The 25,159-nt window shown below is 57.9% G+C and overlaps 1 protein-coding gene across 4 annotated transcripts in view; it reads left to right on the forward strand.

The window, feature by feature from the left end:
- Positions 1–25,134, forward strand: part of TPCN1 (two pore segment channel 1) — a 63,154-nt gene extending 38,020 nt beyond the window's left edge. For 3 of the 4 annotated variants that reach the window (XM_043557668.1, XM_043557669.1, XM_043557667.1), the window contains 24 exons: positions 76–189; positions 991–1,121; positions 2,002–2,090; positions 3,852–3,886; positions 4,369–4,427; positions 4,700–4,799; positions 6,714–6,830; positions 7,085–7,209; positions 8,065–8,113; positions 8,645–8,708; positions 9,897–9,941; positions 12,737–12,793; positions 12,875–12,928; positions 13,581–13,653; positions 14,571–14,678; positions 15,496–15,567; positions 16,124–16,213; positions 17,630–17,745; positions 18,511–18,557; positions 19,178–19,246; positions 19,421–19,505; positions 20,305–20,444; positions 20,565–20,645; positions 22,672–25,134. In XM_043557668.1, coding sequence (XP_043413603.1) covers positions 76–189; positions 991–1,121; positions 2,002–2,090; positions 3,852–3,886; positions 4,369–4,427; positions 4,700–4,799; positions 6,714–6,830; positions 7,085–7,209; positions 8,065–8,113; positions 8,645–8,708; positions 9,897–9,941; positions 12,737–12,793; positions 12,875–12,928; positions 13,581–13,653; positions 14,571–14,678; positions 15,496–15,567; positions 16,124–16,213; positions 17,630–17,745; positions 18,511–18,557; positions 19,178–19,246; positions 19,421–19,505; positions 20,305–20,444; positions 20,565–20,645; positions 22,672–22,794 — 2,043 coding nt within the window. In that variant the 3' untranslated portion in view covers positions 22,795–25,134. Of the gene's footprint in view, positions 1–75; positions 190–990; positions 1,122–2,001; positions 2,091–3,851; positions 3,887–4,368; positions 4,428–4,699; positions 4,800–6,713; positions 6,831–7,084; positions 7,210–8,064; positions 8,114–8,644; positions 8,709–9,896; positions 9,942–12,736; positions 12,794–12,874; positions 12,929–13,580; positions 13,654–14,570; positions 14,679–15,495; positions 15,568–15,848; positions 15,881–16,123; positions 16,214–17,629; positions 17,746–18,510; positions 18,558–19,177; positions 19,247–19,420; positions 19,506–20,304; positions 20,445–20,564; positions 20,646–22,671 lie in introns of those variants that run through there. The other variant, XM_043557670.1, reaches the window with a different exon arrangement.
- Positions 25,135–25,159: the final 25 nt, after the last annotated feature.

Here is a 25,159-nt window from a genome sequence, read left to right on the forward strand (position 1 = left end):
AAAGGTAGCCGGGTGTGACCGCCGGGAGGCCAGGGGGCTGGTGGGGCTACACCTCCTCCTGCCCTCTGGTTGCAGGTCCACGCGACCCTGGAGCTGTTCGCCCTGATGGTGGTTGTCTTTGAGCTCTGCATGAAGTTGCGGTGGCTGGGCCTCCACACCTTCATCCGACACAGACGGACCATGGTCAAGGTGATGTGTCCGTGTCCGAACGGCGTTTTCTCCCACGTCAGCTTCCGGCCTGTATCTTCAGTTCAATTCCAAATCCCCCCTGGGCCGAGCCCTGCACTCGGCACTGCAGCCCTGGGGCCCTGTCCTTGCCAAGCCTTGCAGAGCCTCGCCCCGGATGTCGTGGTGATGCTAACGGGAGCCACTGTGATTTGGCACCTAGCGTGTGCCCGGCATCGGCACAACAGCCTTTGCGGGAGATGTGTTACTCTTCCTAGTTTACACCCTGCCGGCCAGACGAGAATGGGATCTAAATCCCAAAGCTTGGGGTTCAAACCCAGGTCTGTCTGGCCTCCAAGCCCACGCGGATCAGTAACCAGTAACATACCCCTCTCTTCTGGGCAGTGAGTAGGCATGAGTCAGAGTGCGCTTTGCCATGTAAAAAGCATGCACGCTCGTCCAGGAGAACGTGCCCAAGGAATGGCACATCAGGATGCCCTGCAGACGTCAGGGGCCTTCCCGGTGGGAATGGGGAGGGCTGAAGGCAGAGGGTGGGCAGATGTGGCCAAGCAGAGTGGCCGATGAGCTGCTGGGAGCAGGGCTTCATTCCCCCCGGGGCCATTACATCTGTGCCAGCAGCCAGAGGGCTTGTGTCCAGGGGCTGCTCGATGTCGGGGGGCTGGGGGGGTTGCTGAGAGAGAGCTGGAGAGAAGGGAAGGGCCTCTCGAGGCCAGAGTGGGCAGGATCTTGCCAGCCCTCTGTTCGTGGTGTGCAGGTGGGGGCTGGGGAAGGAGCTGATGGAGCTCTGTGCCCGTCCACCCCCAGACCTCCGTGCTGGTGGTACAGTTCATCGAGGCCATCGTGGTGCTGGTACGGCAGACATCCCACGTGCGTGTGACCCGGGCTCTGCGCTGCATTTTCCTCGTGGACTGTCGGTACTGCGGCGGCGTCCGGCGGTAAGGCCCGGGGGACGAGACGGTCGCTATCCTGGCCTGGCCTGGCCCGGACCTCTGGGCCTGTGGAGCAGGACCCAGTGAGTCAAGTAGTGATGGGATCAGTTCTGCACGCTGGGAGAACACATGCCCGCTCACTTCCTTCGAAGTGGACCCTCACAGGGCAGAAGGCGGTCCTCCACTCGGGTTTCGGTTTCCTGGCTCCGGGTCCGGGGCTCTTTCCCGTCTTATTTGCAGCCTCCTGGGGCTGGCTCCTCTCTCGGATGCATTATTTGCCCAAACACAGCGGCAGTGACCTCTCAAAGCAGGCAACTGCACAAAGACTGAGTGACTCAGCAGGCTGACCCCCTCCCCGAGCCCGGGGGCTGGACTCAAACCTGCCCACCAGCCTGGAGTTGAGCTTAGTGCTGCAGACTCCATCTGGAAAGTCTCTTGGCTGGGATGCTGAGAGAGAGCAGGCTGGGCAGTTCATTCTTCGGGCCCGTGCTTGTTTCCAAAGCTGGAAACAAGTGTCCCAGGACTAGGTGGCCCTGAAATGTCTTTGCGCGTCCTGCTCCTGGAAGCTCGGTGCCCAAGGCCATGCGCTTGGCCTTCTGCTTGTTCCCCCCCACTACTCACCAGGGCCCTTGCCTGCTTGGGCTCCGCAAGCAGGAGGAAGGGGCTGTGTGTGGCGTACCTGGCCCGGTTTTTCCCCGTCGTCCCCGGGCGGAAGTCCCCTGGGAAAACGCCGAGCGTGACGTCACAAACCAGGGTGCCGCGGGCCTTAGTGTGGTGTGAGTCGGGAGCCCCGGCCCCTGCCTCGCCCGTGGAGTCCCAGACAGCCCCCCACTTGGGCCCCGCGCCCCCTCCCCGCCTCACCCCTCCGGCCCTGCTGTCTCCCCAGCAACCTGCGACAGATCTTCCAATCTCTGCCACCCTTCATGGACATTCTCCTGCTGCTGCTCCTCTTCATGCTTATCTTCGCCATCCTTGGTGAGTTCCCCGCGCCCCGAGGCCCTGACGCTCCCCCCCCCCCCCCGCCCCCAGATCAAATTCGTGGTTGAAGACGAACTCACTCTGACAGTTGGAGAAGTTCAGGAAGCTTTTACACGTGTGCAACATGCACGGCCTTCGGCTTAGGAAATGAAGTCTTAGGAGTAAAATGCAAAGCCCCTCTGTATCTTTTCATGACCCCCGGTCCCTTCCCCTCAGAGGTACCCCCCCCGACCTAAGCCTACCACTGCCACGCGTATCTTTCTAGCTATACTTTATATTTCCTGCAACAGCAAGTAAGTGGTATTGCTGTGCATATCAAAACATGTTATGGGGCGCCTGGACGGCTCAGCCGGTTGGGCAGCCGACTTCGGCGCAGGTCGTGATCTCGCGGTCCGTGAGTCTGAGCCCCGCGTCGGGCTCTGGGCTGACCGCTCGGGGCCTGGAGCCCACTTCCGATTCTGTGTCTCCCTCTCTATGTGCCCCTCCCCCACTCCCCCTCTCCCCCTCACCCCCCCCACCCGCCGTCTCTCAAAATGAATGAACATTAAAAAAAATTTAAACAAATAAACATTTTATAGAAATGGTTACATGATGTGTGCGGGGTGGGGGGGGCCCTCCTGCAAGTTGCTCTTTGGCGGTTTCTTCCGTTGTTGGGCGTTTTCACCATTACACGTCACAATGTAGTGAACGCTCACACATCGGCCACTGGCTCCCTCTTTGCCTCCGACCCTCCACCCGACCACCCCACTCTCTGTAGAACTTCCTTTGTGCTCCAAGGGGGCTAATTACCTTGAGGGCAGAACTTTTTCCCTTTTCCCACTCGGGATTTCAAGGACTCAGGGCAATAGCCCATTCCAGGAGGGAGGAAACCAAGGGTGTTCGCACCCCAGGACCCTGGGCTATATCAAGGGAATCTCTTTGGAATTGTCACTTGGAATTGTCCAGCCTGTGGATGAGTTTCATTTGGTCTGAAAATGTTGAGCCGACATTTGAAAATTAGATTCATTACATGAAAATACAGATTTCTAGCCTTGAAAAAAATGGGTTTTTTAATTTAAAAAACAGAGGTGTAAGTGACATACAACATCGTATTTGTTGTAGGCGCACAACAGAACGATTTAATATTTGTGTCTATTGTGAAAGGACCACCACAGTAAATCTAGTTACCGCCTGTCACCACACACAGTTGCAAATTTTTTTTCTCTTCCGATGAGAACTTTCAAGACCTCCCTGAGCAACTTTCAAATATACAACCGAGTGTTAACTACTCAACATGCTGGACGTCCAGTCTTTTTTTTTTTAAGGTTATTTATTTATTAAAAAAAAATTTTTTTTAATGTTTATTTATCTTGAGGGAGAGAGAGACAGAGTGCAAGCAGGGGAGGGGCAGAGAGAGGGAGACACAGAATCCAGAGCAGGCTCCAGGCTCCGAGCTGTCAGCCCAGAGCCCGACGCGGGGCTCAAACTCACAAGCCGTGAGATCGTGACCTGAGCCAAAGTCAGACGCTCAACCGACTGAGCCACCCAGGCGCCCCCATCCAGCCTCTTTAAACAGCAGACTTGATTCTTGGGCCACGTATCACACCTGCTCCTTTGGACAGAGCGCGTGTTCTCCAGAGTGCTGCTGTCCCCACCACTCCCTGATGCTTTCCCTCTGCCCCCAGCACTCGTTTACATTTATTTGTGCAGTCCTTTGATGTCAGGTTTGGGACCTCTGCTCTAACCCTTTTTATCTGTGTGTTTTCTGCCCCCGTGTAGGTTTCTACTTGTTCTCCTCTAATCCTTCGGACCCCGTAAGTAGTCACCATGTTTATCCTGTTTCTTCTTCTATTTGGGGCCTATCCCCGCAGACAAGGGGGCCGGCCGGACGCCCCGGCCACATGAGGAAGGTTTCTCAGCACGGCTTACGGCTCCTTGAGGGACGACACTTGAGCTGGTCCCTTCCTTAAGCACTGAAAGGGAATCCCCTTTGCCTGCCTTGAGAGGCAGGCTTCCAGGATCAGATCTGGAACAGATTTGGTGAAGGGACAGTGGAGGGGCGCCAAACGGATGGCGCAGACATGGGATTCTCTAGGAAAACAGTCCCGCCGGTTGTCTGCTTCTGCCAGAAGCGCAGAGTTCGAGAAGGCTAGAGGCGGCTGGACTCCGCATTCGCTCACCCCCGCTGCCATCCGTTAGGACTCCTTGGGAGGAGGGAGAGTGGATGGCGAGGGGAGGGGAAGGGAAGGGCGGGCACTCCAGGTGGCCCATCACAGCCTGCCTTCTTTCCCTCCAGTACTTCAGCACCCTGGAGAACAGCATCGTCAGTCTCTTTGTCCTTCTGACCACAGCCAAGTGAGTCTGGCTCTGCGTTGGCTTGGGCCCTCTGCTGGTGCCCCAGGGTCTTCTCTTTTCAGCAAGAATATCCCACACCTGAGGGCAGACAGGTGCTCGGGACACTGTGAGGGATGGGGGTGGCCCAATGAGCTCAAAGCTCGTGGACGTGGACGAGAGGAGGGGCAGGTGGGGGTGGGGCTGGCAAGGCAGAAAGGAGAGATGTCCTCCGTGAGGATGGAGAAAGGGAGAAGGCAGCCGCGGGGCCCTGCAGTGATGCTCTGCAAATCCAGTTTCCCAGATGTGATGATGCCCTCTTACTCCCGGAACCCCTGGTCCTGTGTCTTCTTCATCGTCTACCTCTCCATCGAGCTGTACTTCATCATGAACCTGGTGAGTGAGCGTGCGTCGCGCCACCGGAGCAGCCGTCCCAGCGGGCACAGCGCCGGGCACCGCGGGCATGGGGAAGTCCGGCCCGCTGTCGGCCTCCGTCCGGGATGGGGTCCCAGGCTGTGGTCAAGTGTGGTGTGGTGGCAGATGCCCTGGCGGGACTTGAGTTCAGCTGGTTCCCGGTGGGTACCCCTGGGATGATACTGCCGCGGCTCTTAGGTCTGGAGCTAGCCCTTAGGTCAGGGTGCCCTGGGGCCGTTCGTTCTCCAGCAAATGTGTGTCACAACAACTCTAAAAGCTGGCACCAACGAAGCCTTTGCCAGGCACCGGGCAGAGTGCTCCGTACGTGAGGATGAAATGATTTTCCACAAAAATTCTGGAGGCTCTGTTACGATCCTCAGCTTGTAACTGAGGAAACTGAGGGCCAGACTGACAAAGCAACTTGCTCACAGCTGCACAGCTCGGGGTGGCCAGGTGAGCTGGTCCGATCCCAGAGATCTGCCCTTAACCGCTCCCTCTGACTGCACCCACGTGTCTGTTTCCACCCCATTGATCGGGAACCATTAGCAAAGCAATCCAGGACGCATTCTGCTAAGGAGAACGTCAAGTCCCCGCGCACCCTGGGAACTTTGGAGGTGTTTGCGGAGGCCCAGCTGGCCACCAGAAAGCCTCTTCCCATCAGCAGATGGCCCCTAGGATGAGGCCATTAGGTCCGTGTCGAGACCACACGTCAATGCCAGACTGTCGGCAGAGGCTTTTATCAAAGCTTGTATTTATTTGTATACTTCTGAAGAGCATTCCTCCGCCGGCCCAGGGTAGAAATGGAGAGCACCTCCCCTGGGGCAGACTTAGGAAGTCTCCTAAAAACTTGAAATCCTATCTATCTTTATATGTGGTATAGTTCTTATATCCTGTTGTCGGTTTAGAATCATAAAAAGATATTCTGTGTAACTGACTTGTTTTCATTTGTAATATATTTCGAGCTGTGAGAATCTAGGGCACAGGTCAGCAAACTGCAGCCTGCTGGCCAAAGCCAGCCCACCACCGATTTCTATAAATAAAGTTTTATTGGCGCACAGCCATGTCCATTTGTTTGCGCATCACCTGCGGCTGATTTCATGCCACGGCTACAGGGTTGAGTACTTTCAACAGACACCATCTGGCCTTCAGAGCCTAGAACATTTGCTATATGTCCCTCTCCAGGAAAAGTTTGCTGCCCCTCCCTCGATCTAAAGGAGGAAAAAATGGGGGACCAATTTGAAGGGATGGAAAAGACCAGGGAGTGTCCCTCAAGATATTTTCGAGAGAAAAAGAAAGCGTTTCCAAAAAAGCTTTCTTTCAGATCTGATCCCGCCCTCCCAACACAGACTGTGTCGTAAACATTCCAGTCCTGGAATTGGGCAGCCCGGCACTGTTGTGCCCTGGAGGGCAGGCCACCTCACTGCCCGGATTTCTGGGGTTGTGCACGAAGCTGTGACTCACCGGGACTGGGAGGGAGCAAGGGGGCGAGGGAGGACCGTCCTGTGCCGTGATGCTCCTTCTTGCTCCGAGGTTGGGGTGGACAGCGGCTCCCCGGCCATCAGGCTGGGTATAGAATCCAGGGCGCTTCCCTAGCCGCTTTCCCTTAGAACACTGCCCAGCCAGGCGTGGGCTTAGGTGGAGAGAGGCGACCAGGGGAAATACAATGACGTCTTCGCGTATCCCAAGAGAGGAGACTTACAAGTGACCGCGGGTGAATTCCTCTGCAGACGCCTGGAGACTAACTTCCCGTATCCCCGAGGGGCAGGTGGGAGGGTCCTCTCAAGCCCCCCTTCTGGGGTGGCTGGGAGAGCACCCTCTGGAGGCAGAGGACGAACTCCCCGACTCCTTCAGGCCCCGCCACGCAGGGGAGCCAGGTCCTGTGTTCTTCCCTCACAGCTTCTGGCCGTGGTGTTCGACACCTTCAATGACATTGAGAAACGCAAGTTCAAGTCTCTGCTGCTGCATAAGCGAACCGCCATCCAGCATGCCTACCGCCTGCTCGTCAGCCAACGGGTACGGAGGAGTGGGGGTGGGGCCGGGGAGGGGACCAGTCCCTGTTCTCTCTCGCTGGCCCAGAGTAGCGCCTAAGCACGGCCGGGCCGGCAGCTTTAGAAACCAAGAGTTCTGCCCCTGGGAAAACACGAAAGAGCCAGATGCCCTGGGATCCCTCGTTGTCCTGGGCGTCCGGAGTGGCTGCCCCCAAGGGAAGGGCAGTCTGGGCTCTGTGTTTCCCCGTGTTCGCATGGCCCTCTGTCCTCTCCCTGCAGAGGCCCACCGGCGTCTCCTACAGGCAATTTGAAGGCCTGATGCGCTTCTACAGGCCCCGGATGAGTGCTAGGGAGCGCTATCTGACTTTCAAGGCCCTGAATCAGAGCAACACATCTCTGCTCAGGTAAGAGTGGACGCCAGGTGGGGCGGAGTGTCTGGACAAGGTGTTCACACGAGGGAGCTGGGGCAGGCAAGGGCCCCAGGAGGTGGGTGGGCAAAGAAGCTTCTTAGAGACTAGTTTTCTCCACAGAGATTCTTACACACGTAGATGGCATCGTTCCTCCGGTTTCTTTTCACAAGTAACGGCAGTCCAACCCGAACCCAGTTCCAGCTGGCGTGACAAAAAAGGAGTGTATCGTCTCGCGAAATGGTCCGGCTCTGCCACTCACTCTCGAGTCCTGAGTGAGGTGGGGTAATCCCATTCGAGCGGAGCCACAGAGCCTGGCGAGCACGCATACACACACACACACACACACACACACACACACACACACACAACACGCCCTCTGACCACAGTTCCTGGGAGAACCTCCAGAACTGGCCCTGAGATGTGTGTGGGCAGTCCTGGTCTTCCAGAATGCTGATGATCCGAACCCTTGTTTCCGGGGAAGGAAGCGGGCCAGCTGTAGAAACGCGAGCGGCTGAGCTCTGTTTGGGCTGAACGCAGTCCCAGCTGTTGCATTCAGTCCTCCGCCAGAGGAGGCTCTGTCCCTGGCTATCTAAGAATCCTAGTGACTAAAGCCATCAGTAGTCAGTATAGACCAAGCGGATTCAGTGGGCATGGCACCCAGAGGAAGGAAATCAGCTGCCTGCAGGTAAGGGTCCCTGGGGCACCGAGGTGCTGAAGGTCGCAGGTGTCCCCGCCCCTTTAAAGGTGACCACGGGTGGACGAGGGAGTCCTGAAACTCAGTGGCAGTGGGTTCTGAATTTTTTTTTTTTTTTTTTTTTTTTTTTTACTTTTCCACGTGGCTTACAACAGCCTGAAGGACTTTTATGATATCTACGAGGTTGCTGCCTTGAAGTGGAAGGTGAGTGTTCGTACGAGACAGAAGACCAGAGAGGGAGCGGGGCTGATTGCTGGGGGGGGTGGGGGGGGCTGGGTGCACTGGCGGCCTGACTCCTTCCCGCTGGAGCAGCTCGGCTCTCGGCCTGCCTCCCCGCCCCCCAACTGCAGGGCTACAGGTGGCCATCCGTGTGCCCTTACACTTGCCCTGTAGCCTCCCGATTAAGAGCACTGAATCTCAGGTAGACCGCATTAGTTACTGTGTGACATCCGGCAAGCGTTGGAACCTTTTCAAGCCTTGTCCCACCTGGGAAATGGGATAACGATGATCCCTACAGTTATTTCCAGCATCATATAAAAGGAAGGCACATGCATGGTTCCATTTAAATGCTCAGTAAACTGGCTGTCTTTGTTGTCATTTAGATCCCCGAGTGTTTTCGTTCTTCCCCAAGTTAGCTGGGGAAGCAGGGAAGGAAAGCGGCGTCCTGGTCCCCCAGGGCTGGGTTCTGGTCGCCGGTCCTAACACCCTCTCTCCATGGCCCTGTCTCCTGGCCAGGCAAAGAGAAACAGGGAACATTGGTTTGATGAGCTTCCCAGGACAGCGTTCCTCATCTTCAAAGGTAGGGTTGGCCTGAATGTGACATCTCGGCAGCTAGGGACAGATGGAGGTTTCCAGAGACCACAGACGAGCACCTTAAGAGCATATTCATAAGCTGTGTGTGTGTGTGTGTACAAGAGACAGTGTGGCCACCCCAGCAGGCAGATAAGTGTTGGACTAGGAAGGAAATCAGTAACTTAAAAACCAGACCAAAAGACCTTTGTGGAATAGTCACTGAAGAACATGTACAAAGTCAGACAAAATGAAAAATTTCCACCTAGAGGTAACCACTGTTCATTTTCTGATGTGTTTCCTTCTGTGTTTGGTTATTTTTCTGTGCACTTTTTAAAAAAGATGTTTTTATTTAGTTATTTTGAGATTGAGGGAGCGCCCGTGGGGAAAGGGGCAGAGAGAAAGGGAGAGAGAATCCCAAGCAGGCTGTGCACTGTCAGCACAGAGCCCAACGCGGGGCTCGAACTCATGAACCTGTGAGATCATGACCTGAGCCGAAGTTGGACATGTAACCGCCTGAGCCACCCAGGCGCCCCTCTGTGTACTTTTTAAAAGGGAGTAGGATGACATTATAGACTCGGTTCCCAACCCTGCCTTTTTACCAAATAATGTATTCTGACCATCCTCCTCACAGGATACGTAGCTGGTGTATGTGATCCCTTACATCATGCTTGCGTAGCATAAAATTCAAAATTTTAACATCAAAGCGCCCATATTATTGTTGCCCCTTAGTTGAGTGCCACTTGCAAAGATCCAGTTAGCTCACGGGGCATTTCTCGTGCAGAAAGGCTGAGGCCTGGGTATGGGCCATTATGAATGAGAGTGAAGAGGGCATGTTCTATTTTGTGACTTCTCCCACAGCTAGGGCTTGGGGCACAGCTGTTATCCCATATCCTGTAGAGGGTTTTCCATCCCGTGGGATGATAGCCACTCAAGTGGATGAATAAATGGTCCGGGGTCAAGGCCAGCAGCAGTGAAGGCTCCGTCCTGGCTCCGGGTTGCCCAGGCTCTCCCCAGAGCAGCTGTTGTCGGTGTGGTCTTGCCTGAGCACTAGCGTGGGGTCACTCTGACGGCACACCGTTCCTTCCTCACCCCTGGGCGTAAACACCCTGGTTGCTCACGTGTGTGAAGTGTGCGGTAGGGGAAGGTGTACTTGCACGTGAAGATTTCGCTATTAACATTTATTCTCTTCAAATAGGAATTAATATCCTTGTGAAGTCCAAGGCCTTCCAGTATTTCATGTGTAAGTGTGAAATACCACAGCTCCGGGTCCCTTCCTGCCTGAGTCTTTCACTGTTCCAGAAGGTGGAGAGGCAAGAGATTAGCCCTGCAGCCATGTTGTTGACTTTTTATTATAGCAAATTCCAAGCGTGTATAAAAGTGGGGAGATGACGGTCACCGTGAGCATCCACGGTCACCTGGCTTCAACAGCGGTCCCCCACGGCCAGTCTTTCTGTCCGTCCGTACCCTCACTGTGGCTCTTCGACCCCTCCCCAGACCTGGAGATTTCGGACACAGATTTCAGAACCACAGGATGTGGTCAGTGGCTCTGCCACTTAAGTCTGTCTCAGTCTGTAGGTTTCTCTTCCATCCCCTTTTTCCCTCTTGCGACATTTAGTTGAAGAGACAGGATTGTTCGGCCTTCGGTCTTCTTTTTGTGTATTCCCCCCGTTGGTTGGTTCCTGTAACTATTTCTAGATTTGTGTTGTCCAATGTGGTGGCAACTAGCCATGTGTGGCTATTTATATTTAAGCAACTAAAATGAAAAATTCAGTTCCCCAGCCACGGTAGCCACATTTCAAGTGCTCAGCACCACATACAGCTAATGACTACCAATTAGCACAGAGAAGGGAATCTCTGTTGTCACAGGAAGTTCTCTCAGGCAGTACTAGTTGGGAGGTTGGCTTGAACTGAGACTTTCTAAGGAGCTCTGGTTCCATTTAGCGGGAAAGGGTGTTTAGAGACCACAGTTTGAAATGCTAGAAGTGCTCACTGCTTGGAGTTGGTTATTATTTCTAGGCCTTTCCATGGACAGAGGTGGGATTTTGTCTTTGAAGATAAACCGTATCCGGAGTTCCGGAGTTTCTCCTGACATTTCTTTCTTTCTTTCTTTCTTTTTTTTTTTTTTTTTTTTAAATTTTTTTTTTTTCAACGTTTATTTATTTTTGGGACAGAGAGAGACAGAGCATGAACGGGGGAGGGGCAGAGAGAGAGGGAGACACAGAATCGGAAACAGGCTCCAGGCTCTGAGCCATCAGCCCAGAGCCCGACTCGGGGCTCGAACTCCCGGACCGCGAGATCATGACCTGGCTGAAGTCGGACGCTTAACCGGCTGCGCCACCCAGGCGCCCCTCCCCCTGACATTTCTAATTCAAATTCAGGACTACCGTGTTTTTACTTAACTTCCTCATTCTTTCAAATCCAGATTTCCAGTCTTAAAATCTTGCTTCCCAGCACCATTCACACAATTACTCACTTGCTGTACCCCACGGTAGACTCATAACCATCTCCAGAAAATGATATCAACACTGTCCCAACAACACAGACCCTAGTATACTACTCTAGGGACAGACATTCAGATTTTTGTGCGTCAAGGCCACAGTAGTTCCCCGCCCCCGCCCATGTGGGTATGTTACCAACTGGAGACACATTTAGGTTTCTTTATTTCGTTTTATTTTTCATTTTCAAGGATTGCTTTTTTAAAACTTACTTTTGTTTTATACTTAGGTAAAATATCTATGTGGTTCCAAGTCGGACCTATGAAACAAAGTATATTTAAGGACGTCTCATTTATATCCTGCCAACCCCCCCCCCCCCACCAAATGGGTAACTTTTATTTTGGTTTATTCTTCCAGTTTTTAAGAACTCTAAGTAGATGCATATACGTGCCTCTCCCCGTGTCTTAAATAAACAGTCACATACTTGATACACTTTCTTCCCCACCTTTTCGGCTTTTTTAAAAATATATTCGGGAGACTGCTTCCCATTGTAATATATAGAGACGTTCCTCGTTTCTTTTTAGAGTTGCTACTTCACCATTTCACGAACACGTCATAGTTGATCCCACCAGTCCCCTGTTGGTCATTTAGGTCATTTCTAGACTTTTGCCCTCACAGATAGCTCTCCTGCAAATGGCTTGCGGTAACATTGTTTTGGGTCTCGCTAGTGTCTCGCTAGAGTGGATCCCTTGAAGTGGGATTGCTATGTGAAAGATCAAATGAACGCGTAATTTTGCTAACTGGTTCCTGTAGCCTTTCTTTTCTTTTTTATTTTTTTTTAATTAAAAAAAATTTTTTTAGTGTTTATTTTTGAGACAGAGAGAGACAGCACGAATGGGGGAGGGTCAGAGAGAGAGGGAGACACAGAATCCGAAGCAGGCTCCAGGCTCCAAACTGTCAGCACAGAGCCCGACGCGGGGCTCGAACCCACGAACCGTGAGATCCTGACCTGAGCCGAAGTCGGACGCTTAACCAACTGAGCCACCCAGGCGCCCCATCCTTTCTTTTATTTAAAATTTTTTTAATGTCTGTTTTTGAGAGGGAGAGACAGAGAATGAGTGGGGAAGGGGCAGAGAGAGAGGGAGACCCAGAATCCGAAGCAGGCTCCAGGCTCTGAGCAGTCAGCACAGAGCCCCCTGCGGGGCTCGAACCCACGAACCGTGAGATCCTGACCTGAGCCAAAGTTGGACGCTTAATCGACTGGACCCCCCCAGGTGCCCCTCACGGAGCCATTCTTAAAATCTAGGGAAGAGCAAACATTTTAATACTCAAACACCTCTTACACGGACTTGGCAACAGCAGTGACCTCGAGGGTGTTTTTAGGAATCCATAGCGATTTCCTGCGCAAAACCCCTGGCTGGTGTAGCTCACGTGGTAAAAGCACGAAGCGGAGAGAAGCCCCTGTCACATGGGCTTGTGGGGCGTCGCCCCCCGGGGCTGCCAGGGAACGTGGCCGGGGTGGGGGGGCTGCGGCTGTGAGCTAGAGATTTGCACACCCGCCTGTGCTTCCTCTGTCTGTCACGAGCCTGTCTGTTTACAGACTTGGTGGTGGCCGTCAACGGGGTGTGGATCCTCGTGGAGACCTTCACGCTGAAAGGTGAGCCCTGGCTGAGCGACCGGCCCTCTGGTGGGCGCACCTGGTGCCTTTGAGCTTGAGCTCCCGCCTCCTGTCTTACAGGTGGCAACTTCTTCTCCAAGCACGTGCCCTGGAGTTACGTCGTCTTCCTGACGAGTAGGTTTCTGGCGGTGGCTTTGCCGAACGGCCGGGCTGGGAGGACCCTCATTTGCTTTGGGACCTCGCGGCTCTCCTCGAAAACAGGGAAGCTTGGGGAGAATGGAGCAGGAGTTGAGTCTGATCCCGTTCCACCCCCGTCCAAAGCTCTTTTGCGCTTCTCCGCCGCCCTCCGGATCCCGTCCCCATCCTGGGCGTGACTCACACTGCCTGGCCACCCGGGGCCCGCTCAGCTTCCGCCCTCGCCCCGGCTGTGGCCCCCCACCGAACAGTGACCCGCTCCCTGGCCCCCCCCGTGCCCGGGGCCCCTTCTTACCCGGGGCCTCTGCCAAGGTTGTTTTGTCCACCTGGTGCCCCCCCCCCCCCGCCCCCGCCTGACATTCTCCCTCCTCCTCTTTCGCCTGAACGTCCCTGAGCGCACTGCACCGCCCTGCCCCATTCACCTGCCCCATTCTGGGGGTTGGCTGGAGGTGGCCCCAGTTGACCAGCCTCTGGGCCGGGCCTCTCCCGGGGGGAGGGGCGGTGTGGGTGTGACATGGCCTGTCGCAGAGGCTGGAGACCTCCGAAGGGCCTCAGAGGGGGGGACGGAGCCAAGGCAGGTGTGGGAGAGGCTGTGGTCCGGCCGCTGCTAACTGCCTCCTTCTGTTCCCAGTCTACGGGGTGGAGCTGTTCCTGAAGGTTGCTGGCCTGGGCCCTGTTGAGTACCTGTCCTCCGGGTGGAATCTGTGAGTGCAGAGTGTGTGTCTTCCCCACGTCCGCGACCGAGAGAGGCCCTCTCCCCACACACCCGCAGCACACCTTTCTGCGGTGGCAGGAGGAGGGGGCGGGGACAGGACGAGGCCTTTGAGCTCCGTCTGTGGCTCTGGGACACGCCAGGGTCAGGCTCTTGTCTTACTCTCTCAGGTCCCTTGGCCCGTTCCTCCGGGACGTGGCGTCGTAAGGGGCCTTGGGCTGGCTCTTCCTGAGTCATTCGGCCCCTACACCCACCCCTGACGACGAAGCTCCTGCCTCCCCCAGGGAAACCACGATACCGGCAGCAGCCGGTTGGGGGTGGCGACGAGACCCGAGTGGCCCTTGTCCCTGTCCCCAGGGAGACCTCAGAGGCCACCTCCCGCCCACTTAAGTTGACTCGCCCATGATATCAGGCTATCCTCACAAGGTCTCAGTCTTGACAAACAGAGGAGTCGAGGAGGAACAGTGGTAGCGTGTGCACCATGCTGTTTTCAGGGCCTTAACACACGTGTGCAGAGGACAGAGGCCCTGGCTGGGGCAGGGCTGGCTGGGCTCTAGGCGGGAATCGCACCCTTTCCCTCCATAACCTCACCGGGGTCAGTGGTCACCCATAGAACCCGACGTGCGGCGTTAGACCGGTGCAGGACCTTGGTGGGGAGAGGGGGTGGTTCTGGGCATTTCTGATCCCTGCTGTATGTGCTATGCCTGGAGGGCTGGCCAGGCCGGCCTCAGACACCCCCAGGCGGCAGAAAGCTGCTTCCTGAGCTGTGCGGCTGCGGGCCCCTGCTGGGCACCCTCTGCTCTTGCTGAGGTTGGCGGGTGGGCTCCTTGGAAGGGAGCGTTGTGGGAAGGAGGCAGGCTCCGGGCAGGACAGGCCCAATGGCCCGTGGCTCCTTCCTCTCCCTCCCAGGTTCGACTTCTCTGTGACCGTGTTTGCCTTCCTGGGACTGCTGGCTCTGGCCTTCAACATGGAGCCCTTTTATTTCATAGTGGTCCTGCGTCCCCTCCAGCTGCTGAGGTGACAGGGCCGGGGCTGGGGAGAGGCGGGCAGGGGGAGGGTGGGAAGGCCTTGGGACGGATCTGGGAAGTGGCCGGAAGGAGCCAGAAGGTTCGCAAGCCTGGTGTCAGAGACTCACCCTCCTATGACGGCACCCGGCCCCTGTCGCCTTCCTGTGGGGATGTGCGGCCCGCCCGTCTCCTCCCGTCACCGAGACCAGTAGCCTCTGACTGTGGAGGAGAAATGTGGCCCGCGGCTTGGGAGAACCCGGCCTGCGGTGAAATCTGCTGTAGCCACGGAAACAGACATGCTCAGACTCATAAACCAGAAGGCCATGGCCTCTGATGGTGCGAGGGGCCCGACCCCATACATGGCCTTCCTGGGAGGAGAGGTGGAGGTGTGGGGGCAGCCAGGGCAGTGTCTCTAGAAGACCCTGTGGCCATGCCCCGGGGGTGGTGGCGAACGTCCGCGTCCTCCCCACGCAGGGCGTCCTTCCTTTACTGATGACCGGTCCCTCGCCAGGCTCCTCTGTGGGCGTGGCTTCCGGTCCCTTCTTTCCGAGGTTTGCCACCCCGTCCCTCGCCAGGCCTTGCTGCTCACAGAGCCTCCTGGTTCCAAAAGAAAACCGCGGCAAATCGCCGTTAGCGAGAGACTGGGGGGACACGGCGGGTTCCGGGTCCCTCCGGGGAGGGCCATCCAGCCTTGGTGTCCCGGCCCCACCGCTGCCCCTTCCCAGGGCCCCGAGGGCCACCGGGCCTGGGACAGGGAGGCCCCCCCGGTCGAGGAGCGGGGCTGCGGCCGTGCCGGCCCCTGAGCGCCACCTGCTCTCCTCCCTCAGGTTGTTCAAGCTGAAGAAGAGGTACCGCAACGTGCTGGACACCATGTTTGAGCTGCTGCCGCGCATGGCCAGGTACTGCCCCGCCTCTGGGCTCCAGGGCCAGGCGCCGTGAGGCTTGTGCCCCCGAGGGGGCGGCTGGGCGGCCGTCGGGGGGGGGGGGGGGGGGGCCGGGCGGGGCGGGGGGAAGGCCCGGAAAGGACTGACGCGGAGAGTCTGACGGGTCTCCACGGAGCTGAGATGTTGGCCACCACGCGTCTCCCTGGCGCCACTTCTCTCCTCTGACCTGTCTGAAATATCTAGTAGGGAGGGCAGGGAGCTGTCAACTCACTTACCGCCTGTGTCTACGTTCACAGGTAAGGGGTCACCTGTGAGTCTACCTTCACAGGTAAGGGGTGAATCTCTGGTGAAGGGGCATCTGTTCCTAGAGTCCTGATCCGAGCCGTTTTTGACCCCAGACCTGAATCACGAGGCCCCTTCCCTGCAGGCACTTTCCAGCTGGTAAACCTGGCTAGGGGCATGCCTGTCTGTCAGTCAGCTCAGTGGGTCTGAGGACGCCGGGGCCGCCGGAGGCGCTGGGCTCTCCTGCCTGGCCCTAAGTCGCCCTGTCCCTTCTGACCCTCCTCCCCAGCCTGGGCCTCACCCTGCTCATCTTCTACTACTCCTTCGCCATCGTGGGCATGGAATTCTTCTGCGGCATCCTCTACCCCAACTGCTGCAAGTGAGTACTCGGCGGGGCCCGGCCCTGCCCGCCCCCCGGGAGCCTGTGTCTCTGCCGGGGGCCGGTGGGGGGGTGCCGAGCCAGCCCCACTGAGCAGGTCGCCCCCAGCTCAGGGGCCTCGGGCACACCTCTCCCAGCCGCGACACCCTTTCGAGGCCTGGGAATCCCTTGGCCTTGCTTTCACTGGCTCAGCTCAGCGCAGTAGCTAAGTGAGGGACCTGGGATCAGAGAGGGCTGTCTCTGAAGCAGTGACATCTGAGCAGGTGTCCCTGTCCCCAAGCAGGCCTCTGTCACCTCGCCCTTGGGGCTGAGGTGGTCTTCAGGCTGCCGCAGAACGAGGAGCGGCCCGGGGCTTGGGGCCCGAGTCCCGTGGCTTCCTCCCACTTGTCTGGGGGCGGGGGGGGGGGCTGGGCAGACACGTCATCTCCGGCGGCCTGTTGGCATGAGACAAGTGGACACCCGCAGGAAGGCCTCTGGGGACAGGGGTGGAGCGCACAGCCTCCACGACCTCTCCCTTTCTGCAAGCCACCACATTGAAAGCATTAACTCTGGATTCGCAGTGTTCTCTTTAAAATTTGGCCCGGGAGGCCTCAAGCACAAACTCCTTCCTATGACGCCGGTAGCCCTTCCGAGCGTCAGGCTGAGCCCAGAACCAGAGGCCGATAGCAGGGGGCCCAAACTTTTTTTTTTTTTTAATGTTTTTATTTAGTTTTGAGACAGAGAGAGACAGAGCATGAGCAGGGGAGGGGCAGAGAGAGAGGGAGACACAGAATCCAAAGCAGGCTCCAGGCTCTGAGCTGTCAGTGCAGAGCCCGATGGGGGGCCTGAACCCACGGACCGTGAGATCGTGACCTGAGTGAGCCAGAGTCGGACGCTCAACCGACTGAGCCACCCAGGCACCCCGGGGCCCCAAACTTTATGGTGCCCCGTCATCAGGGCACTGCCTGCTGAACAAGTTCCCTGGGGGCCCCGGGACCAGAGGTGTAGAATTTCTGGCATGAATGTTAACAGATCAGCCATAAAGCACCGGAAGGAAGGCAGAGAATAAGCTCTCAGACAGGGACGACCTTTCGGAGCACTCCAGCCAGGCAAGGAGCTCCCGCTCTGTGCGCACTACCCCACACACAGGCTCTAGAGCAGATCCCAGCCTGGGCAGAACCCTCCGGTAGCTGGGAGGGAGAAGGCTGCTGGTAGCAGAGAAATGCCAAGTGGACACAGAAAAGCAGGGGGCAGGCCTAGGGGTTCCCACCAGCACCCAACAGGTGAGAGGAGCCCAGGGCTTCCCTTGAGCCAGGAACATGGGCGAGGATGCGGGGCGCTGGGCCGGGACAGATGCTTCCTGCCCGGACCTTGGACTTTTGTCCTCTGTCGAGGTGGCCCATTTCCCTGTGACTTTCCCTCTGCTTCCCTGGCCAGTACCAGCACAGTGGCCGACGCCTACCGCTGGCTCAATCACACCGTGGGCAACAGGACTGTTGTGGACGAAGGCTACTATTATCTCAATAACTTTGACAACATCCTGAACAGCTTCGGTGAGTGTAGGGGCCCCAAGCAGGACAGTCCCCGGGGCACACCGCCTCTGTCACCGCAGGCCCCAGACACGGCGGAGCAGAGCTGTCTGAGGCCTCCCCTCCCCCAGCCGTTTGCCACACTCTCCCGAGTCCCCTCGAGCCTCAGTGGAGCCTGTGGTTTGCCCGGTCCCAGGGGTGCAGTCCAGGCCAGACGCGAGCCCTCACTCACCGCCAGGTCTCACTCCTGGGAGCAGAAGAGCCCCGCGCTTTGCCGGAAAGGGTACAGCCCGATGCTGGGGAGCCCACCCCCCCGTCACAACCCCACACCGCAGGGTGGGGCGCAGCCACACCAACCTGCCACGGTGCCTGCACTGACCCAGGCTCAGGCCCACACAGCTCTGCTCCTGGGTTCCGTGGAGAGGCCGGGGCAGGAGCAGGGCATAGGTCAAGAGGAAGGGGAGCCCCTCGGGGCATCCCAGATCTCTACGGAGCAAGGTCTGCCTGCTCTTTCCCTACCATCCACCCCCAGCCCTGGTTGGTCACAGGCAGCTGAGGCAGGAGGCACGCCCTTTTGGGGACAGGCCAAGTTTGCCGTGCTTCTTGTGGGGTGGGAGTCGGGGGGTGGGGGGTGGCGCTCACTTCTGGAACTCACAGCCCAAGCTGGCAGGTGGGATGCCATCAGTTAGGTGCACAGTACCCAGGAGAGGCGGAGACAGGCCATCTGAGACAGACCTTGAAAAAGCGAGCCTGATCAAAACACTCCTCCTCCTCCCTTCCCTTTGGCAGTGACCTTGTTCGAGCTCACAGTTGTCAACAACTGGTACATCATCATGGTAAGGACCTCGGTCAGCTCCTGGGGGGGTGCATCTTCCCACCAGCCTCTGAGACCACCTGTGGTCTTGCCCGGCCCTGGATGGGATGCGTTGCTCTTGTGTTCCCCAATGGGGTCTTGGGTCACACAGGGTTGGGGTCCTGCCCAGAGCCCACTGTCGGGGCTGGGCCCCAGGAGCCACCCCTCTGCATCTGCTAGACATGGGTTCCATCCCTGCCCCCATACAGCCCCTGGCGGCCAGGAGATGCCCATTAGCCTATGGGTTTCCGTCCTCCCCCCACTGTGGCAGGGGCTCTTCGGTCAAGGGGTGGTGTGGCAAGGGTGGTTGGCTTTTGTTTTCCATTCCCTAAACCCTTCCGAGCGCCACTGCCTCTTAGAGCACAGACCGCCCGCGTTAGTCTTGAACCCCGCGGTCCTGGGGAGCATCCGGGCCTCATGCAGCACAGAGGAGTTCTGAGACCCGGGCAGTGAGGTCCCCCTCCTGTGTCTCCCACAACCCAAGGCCAATCAGGCAGGGTCTGTGTAGAGCCGGCCATGTGGGGGACCACGGAGGGGCCCGGGTACACGGCGACCCGGCCCCGCCCAGGCGCCTGCTCACTGGCTGCCTCCCCGTGTCCCCAGGAAGGTGTCACCTCTCAGACCTCCCACTGGAGCCGCCTGTACTTCATGACTTTCTACATCGTGACCATGGTAGGTCCCCGGCCCCAGCACGCCCTTCGCCCCTCGCCCTTCACTTCTGAGTCTCCGGCTGCCCCTGCAGGGTGGTGGCAGCCCGGGGAGGAGGGGCCCGGCCGGGCAACGGGCATCGACGGGCTCTGCTGAGTGCAGGCCCCACAGCAGCTCACACCCCCTGCCCCCCGCCAGGTGGTGATGACGATCATCGTGGCCTTCATCCTCGAGGCCTTCGTCTTCCGAATGAACTACAGCCGCAAGAACCAGGACTCGGAAGGTCTGTGCGGCCCCCGCGGCCCCCGCGGCCCACCCGGCTGGCTGCCCCACTGTCCGCTTCTTGGCTGTCTGCTTGTCCGGGCCTCTGGCAGCTCAGCTGATACCTGTCTGGCTGACCTGTGACATCCCTCATTCACGCTGATTTTCACGCACGTCACCACCGAAGAACGCCCTTGATCTCATTTTTAGAATAAAAACGTTACGTGTCTGAGATTAGAAAAATCAGCCAGCAGGGACAGGCTTCCTGCGAGCACAGCCGCCCTCCGCCCCGCCTCCCTGCGCCTCCCAGACACTCGTCACCCTCTTTGTTATCACCTGCGTCCACAGTGTGGTTCTAGACTTGAGGGGCGTAAATGTCGCGCCGGTGGCTCCTCCTGCAGCTTCGGTGCTTGCAGCCCTGATCACCGGCTCGCCTGTTCCAGGGTGCAGGGCTGACGCGTACTGATCATTCTTGCCCCATCCCCCAGAGCCACCACATACCGATTGGATTGCTCGTCTCCAAATCGCTGTCCCCTCAGGCCACGGGATCATTTGCTGTTTGCCCAGACTCCCTGCCATAACCTCTGTCCCCTAGAAGGTGCTGGCCCAACCAGCCGTCCTGCCAGCCGCAGCAAAGGGAAGGGAAGGGGCAGGACAAGAGTGCCACGCGGCAGGGGGTGGGGGGTGCGGTTTCGCTCAGAGAGGGAACCTCGGGGACCCCCCCCTCCCCGGGGCAGCAGGGAGGATGGCTGAAGCGGACCAAGGCAGACCGGGGGCTCTGAGCCCCAGGCTCCTTCCCAGCGCCCGCTCCCCTCCCACAGTTGACGGAGGCATCACCCTGGAGACGGAGATCTCCAAAGAGGAGCTGGTTGCCGTCCTGGAGCTCTACCGGGAGGTGCGAGGAGCCACCTCGGATGTCAGCCGGCTGCTGAAGGTCCTCTCTCAGATGGAGAGACACGAGGTGAGGAGCCTCAGGGCCGCTTCCAGCGGAGGGGGCGGGTTCGAGCTTCGCGTAGGCCCTCCCCCACCGTGCTCCCCTCCAGCCAGCTCGGGCAGTCCCTAAGCCTCCGCCCTTCTTTAGCAAAACTCCGTGGTGTTTCTGGGGCGGAGATCGAGGACCAAAAGCGACCTGAGCCTAAAGATGTACCAAGAGGAGATACAGGTAGGAGCGCCCCTGCCCGCACTGCCTCGGCCTCGCCCCGGCCGGCTCCTGCCTGGGGGTGGGCCTCCCGGCCCCATCCCGAGTGTGGAGCGGCGCTGGCTAAGGGGGGGATCGGGGCCGCCCGTTGGGGCCGCCGCCAGTGGCGTCTGGGACTCGGGGTCAGGCGGGATGTGGGCTCAACCGCGAGCCCTCAGTCCTCCCCCAGCACAAGCAGCTGTGGTGTGCTGTTTCCCTACGGCACGGCCACCAGGACGTCACCTCCCTTCCTCGCTCTGAGCCAGAACCGCAGGTGCAGCGTGTCCCGCGGGAGACAGATGGGCACGAGGGGGTGCGGGGGCCGTGCTGCGCAGGCCGGGGCGCCTCTCCTCAGGCCCATCGGGTTCTGCCGTGTCCTTGGGTCTCTTGGCTCTTTTGGCTGTTTGGGTTTTTGGTTTTTGGTTTTTTTGGTAATGTTTATCTATTTTGAGAGAGAGGGAGAGAGAGTGGGCACAAGCAGGGGAGGGGCAGAGAGTGAGAATCCCAAGCAGGCTCCACACTCAGCACAGAACCGGACGCGAGGCTCAAACCCACAAACCACAAGATCATGACCTGAGCTGAAATCAAGCATTGGATGCTTAGCTGACTGAGCCACCCAGGTGTCCGTTTGGGGTCTTATTTTTGTTCTCATTTAAGAGAAGGGAGAAGTTTTATATATACATAAAGCCTTCTGTTCGGTCTCCGGGGCCCAGGGCTCGGGGGAGAGTCTCCCGTGCCGCTTGCGTGACGGTGCCGTTGCTGGCATTCCGGCAGCTGAAAATCCTGTTTTCACTGGGACGGTGATGACCAGTGTCCACACCCAAAAGGCAGGGAGGCTGCAGTCCCCAGAGCTGAGTCACTTGCTCTCTGTGAAAATGCCAGGGGCGAACAGACACATGGCGGCTCAGGAAGCAGGAGTCACGGGGGCGCGAAACCAGCAGGGGCTTTGGCTTCGTGAAACCCGGGGGGAGAGTGCCGGTCCGTTCCCACCTGTGGAAGGGGGGCCATCTCCGGCCCAAAGCAGAGGAGACGGCTTCACGGGGGCACGCGCTCAGCTGCAGGCCTTGTCCTTTGTCCTCTGCCCGTCCGTCCACTCCCAGCCTCAGTTTCCCCCCCCGCCCCCGTCCAGTGCTGGGCCACAGAAAAAGCCCATCTCAGTCTTTTTTTACGCCATCAAGTTCTGTGATTCAGACTCTTTGAAAACGTTAAGGGAGGTTTTTTAATTCCTCGATTACCTGAATACCCATCCCTGTAAACCGTGGGTGACGTGACAACGGTCTTAGGCAGGTGGCATTTTTTTTTTTTCCCCAAAATGCTTTCACAGCCTTATTGGAGGGCACGCAGGCAACGTGGGAGTTAGGGGAGGTGCTTCACCCAGTTCACCTGGCTTTTCTGCAACTTCTGAGCCTCGCTTTTGTCAGGTGTTTCACGAGGACACCGTTCCTGCCAAGCCCAAAAGGGGCGACAGCGGGGAATCCCTTTGTGAAGGACAAGAGATTGGGTTCACAGAGGATGATTACCAACTGCCTGGGCTTCTCTTAAAGAGTTGATATATGCCAAGGAGAATGTTTCCAAGGAGGTGTGCAAGCCTCTAATTAATAAGGGAAAGATTTCTGTCTTTCTTTGTTTTGAGAGGGAGGGAGAGAGAGAATCCCAAGCAGGCTCCACACCATCCACGCAGAGCCCGACGCGGGGCTCGAACTCGTGAACTGCGAGATCACGACCTGAGCCAAAATCGAGAATCGGGCGCTAAACCGACTGAGCCACCCAGGCGCCTCAATAGGGAAAGATTTCAGTGTAATTTTTCTGTTTGGGCCATATTCCGGATTCCCAGTAGGTCCAGGGCTCAGGAGACCCTGCGGTCACTGTTGGGTGACTTGCAGCCCCGCCCCCTCCGTCCTGAGGCCCCTGTTGCCCACTGTGTGCCGGGGTGTGTGTGGGGGGGGAGGGGGCGCAGGGCTGGCGGGGAGGAGTGCAGCCAGCTCAGCGCCCTGTCTGCGCTCTGCTCTAGGAGTGGTTCGAGGAACATGCCCGTAAGCAAGAGGAACAGCGGCGACAGCTCAGCGGCAGCCGCCAGGCCCCCTCCACCCCGCAGCTCCCAGGCAGCCGCCAGCGCTCCCAGACCATCACCTAACCCCAGCCTGCGGCAGCCATCCCTTCTATGCAATAACACAATAGTATTATTTTACTACGATGTATTGAAGAAAAAAAAAAGGTGTGTGTGTGTGTGTGCACGCGTGCGTGCACACACACGCGCACACACACACACCCATATATATGCACATATTTATATATAGGAAAAGAAAAAGACAAGACGGGGTTTGCTGTGCAACCACCTTGCCCTGTCTTCCTTAACCCCAGAAGTCACTTTGGTTTGGGGGGCGGTCAGGCCACCGTGAGCTCTTCCTAATGTGGAAAGTTCCAGAAGGCCTCTTCAGAAGAAGAGCACTTGGATAGATCCTGCCGATCTCTGCAGGGCTCGCCTTCAAAGTGGGCCAGCCCCTCCCCAGGCCAGAGCCAGACCGTCTTCCCGATGCTGCTCTCACACTCACGTCCCAGCTGACAGCTTCCCCAGTAACTTTCCCTGTGGCCCGCGTCACGGGGTTTCTGTGCCCTGCTTTAGGGACGAAACCACTTAGGATGGAAAGAACCTACATCCTCGGGGTTAGTATTTCTATATATATGATAATGTAATAGAACATTCCTTTGGGGGAGCAGTGCCTAGGTCCTAATGGAAAGAGTAATCAAGGGGTGTGATTATACCCGTGTGGTCAGATCCCAATTAGCCGGCGCTGGGCAGCGCGAGATTGTGCGAATTTCACATCCTGGCTCTGTAAGCCTTCTCTCCCACATCCCACGCTTCCTTCGGTTTAACCCGTGTTGCTGCAAATCCTGACATGGCCTCCTTGAGAACCTTGGCCCGGCAGGGGGAGGAAAGCGAGAAGAGGCCAGGCTGACGGCTACCACCCCGGACCAGTTCCCGAGATGGGCTTTCTCCACCAAGTCCCTTTTCCTTGCGATCGTCTTGTTCAAGCAGAGACACATCTTGGGTAACACGGGATTCTGCTAAAGACAGCGGCAGCCCCTTCACATCGTGCATTAGGTTCTGCTGCTGGGAAGGGGCCTACAGGGACGTCCACAGCAGCCCTGTGGCTGGGCCCCTGCCAGTCCACGTGGACCGCTCCCCCCGCGCCTTGAGCAGTCACCTCCGTGGACTCGACCGAGGCCAGAACGGGGGCGGGGCGGGGGGCGGGTGGTGCACAGGTAGGTCGGGTTGAGCGCTCGGTTAACCGAGCCCCCCTGTGTCTCGTGGGAGTGCTCGCTGAGGTCGGCATGGCTGGGGCAGGACCGGTGCTCGAATGCAGAGAAGGCAGTTGGGGGGCCGCTTCAGTGGGCGCGGCAGAGGCGGGGTCAGAGCACAGGGACCTCCAAGGTCAGCTTTCCTGGGCTGCCGACCCAGCCTGGGCTTCCTGCCCCTCCCCCGGCTTCCCAGCTGCCTCCACTGCCTTCCAGAACTTAGGAAGGTGGGTGGGCAGAAGGTCCCCGGCCTGATCCCAGGGGTGCCATACTGGCTCGCCCCCTTCCCCCCGTCTCTCCCCGGCCATCCGCAAGGCCAAGCCTTCTCAGGACGGCCCTGATGACGCTGCACAGCTGTGCCCCTCCTGGGGGGGTGGCGTGGGGGGGGGGCTTTGTTTTTAAAGCACAGCCCTTTGGGGAAACAATGAACCAGTGAGATCTCCATGGGGCATCAGGAGACTGGCATCGTCCTCTCCGGCTCTGGAGGGCCACCAGCCAATCCAGGCAGCCCTGCACCAGGCCGTAACCCTTTGCCCTCTCCAGAGAAGGAACTTTATTTATTTGCACAATTGGGTGCCTTTTAGCATTTGTGTATTGAAATGGGTATTTTAGAAGCAGGAGTCGAGGGACAGCTTACAAAGGATAGGTCCCCTGCCCTCAGTGCCTGGCCCTCATTCTAGTCCCTTCCCCCCGGGAACCGGGGAGGGGCGCCAGGGTCGTTGAGGCCCCCGGTGTGGGGGATGGGATGGATGCCGCGGGCCAGACTCCTGTTGGCAGTGGGCGCCCTTGTCATTGAGGCTAAGGACGGCTGGCCCCTGGGGGTCACCCAGGACTGTGAGCTCTGAGGGACCTGGGACATCATCCAGCTCACATGCCCTTACCTCCCACGTCATAGCTGAATGAAACCGAGGTCCGCCTCGCCAACCCGCTCTGGGTCCCGCAACCTGCCAGCAGCCGCGATGGCACTGTGCCCTGCCCCGCTTTGGGGGGACGCCATCTGGTCCCTCCTCCTTGCTTCCCTCCCCCCACCCAGCCTTACTCCACACCATGTGACAATCATTTTGTATGGATAGCGGGAGCGACGCTGCAAGGTTTTGTACATCGGTGTTTTGTTACCTAGAAAACCCACCGTGTCTCCGGGTTTCTGGCACATTAATAAAGGCCTCTGCTTTGTAAACGTGGCTGCCGCCTCGTGACTTCCG

This window comes from Prionailurus bengalensis, chromosome D3 (genome assembly GCF_016509475.1).
Source record: "Prionailurus bengalensis isolate Pbe53 chromosome D3, Fcat_Pben_1.1_paternal_pri, whole genome shotgun sequence".
In the NCBI taxonomy this organism is placed as follows: domain Eukaryota; kingdom Metazoa; phylum Chordata; class Mammalia; order Carnivora; family Felidae; genus Prionailurus; species Prionailurus bengalensis.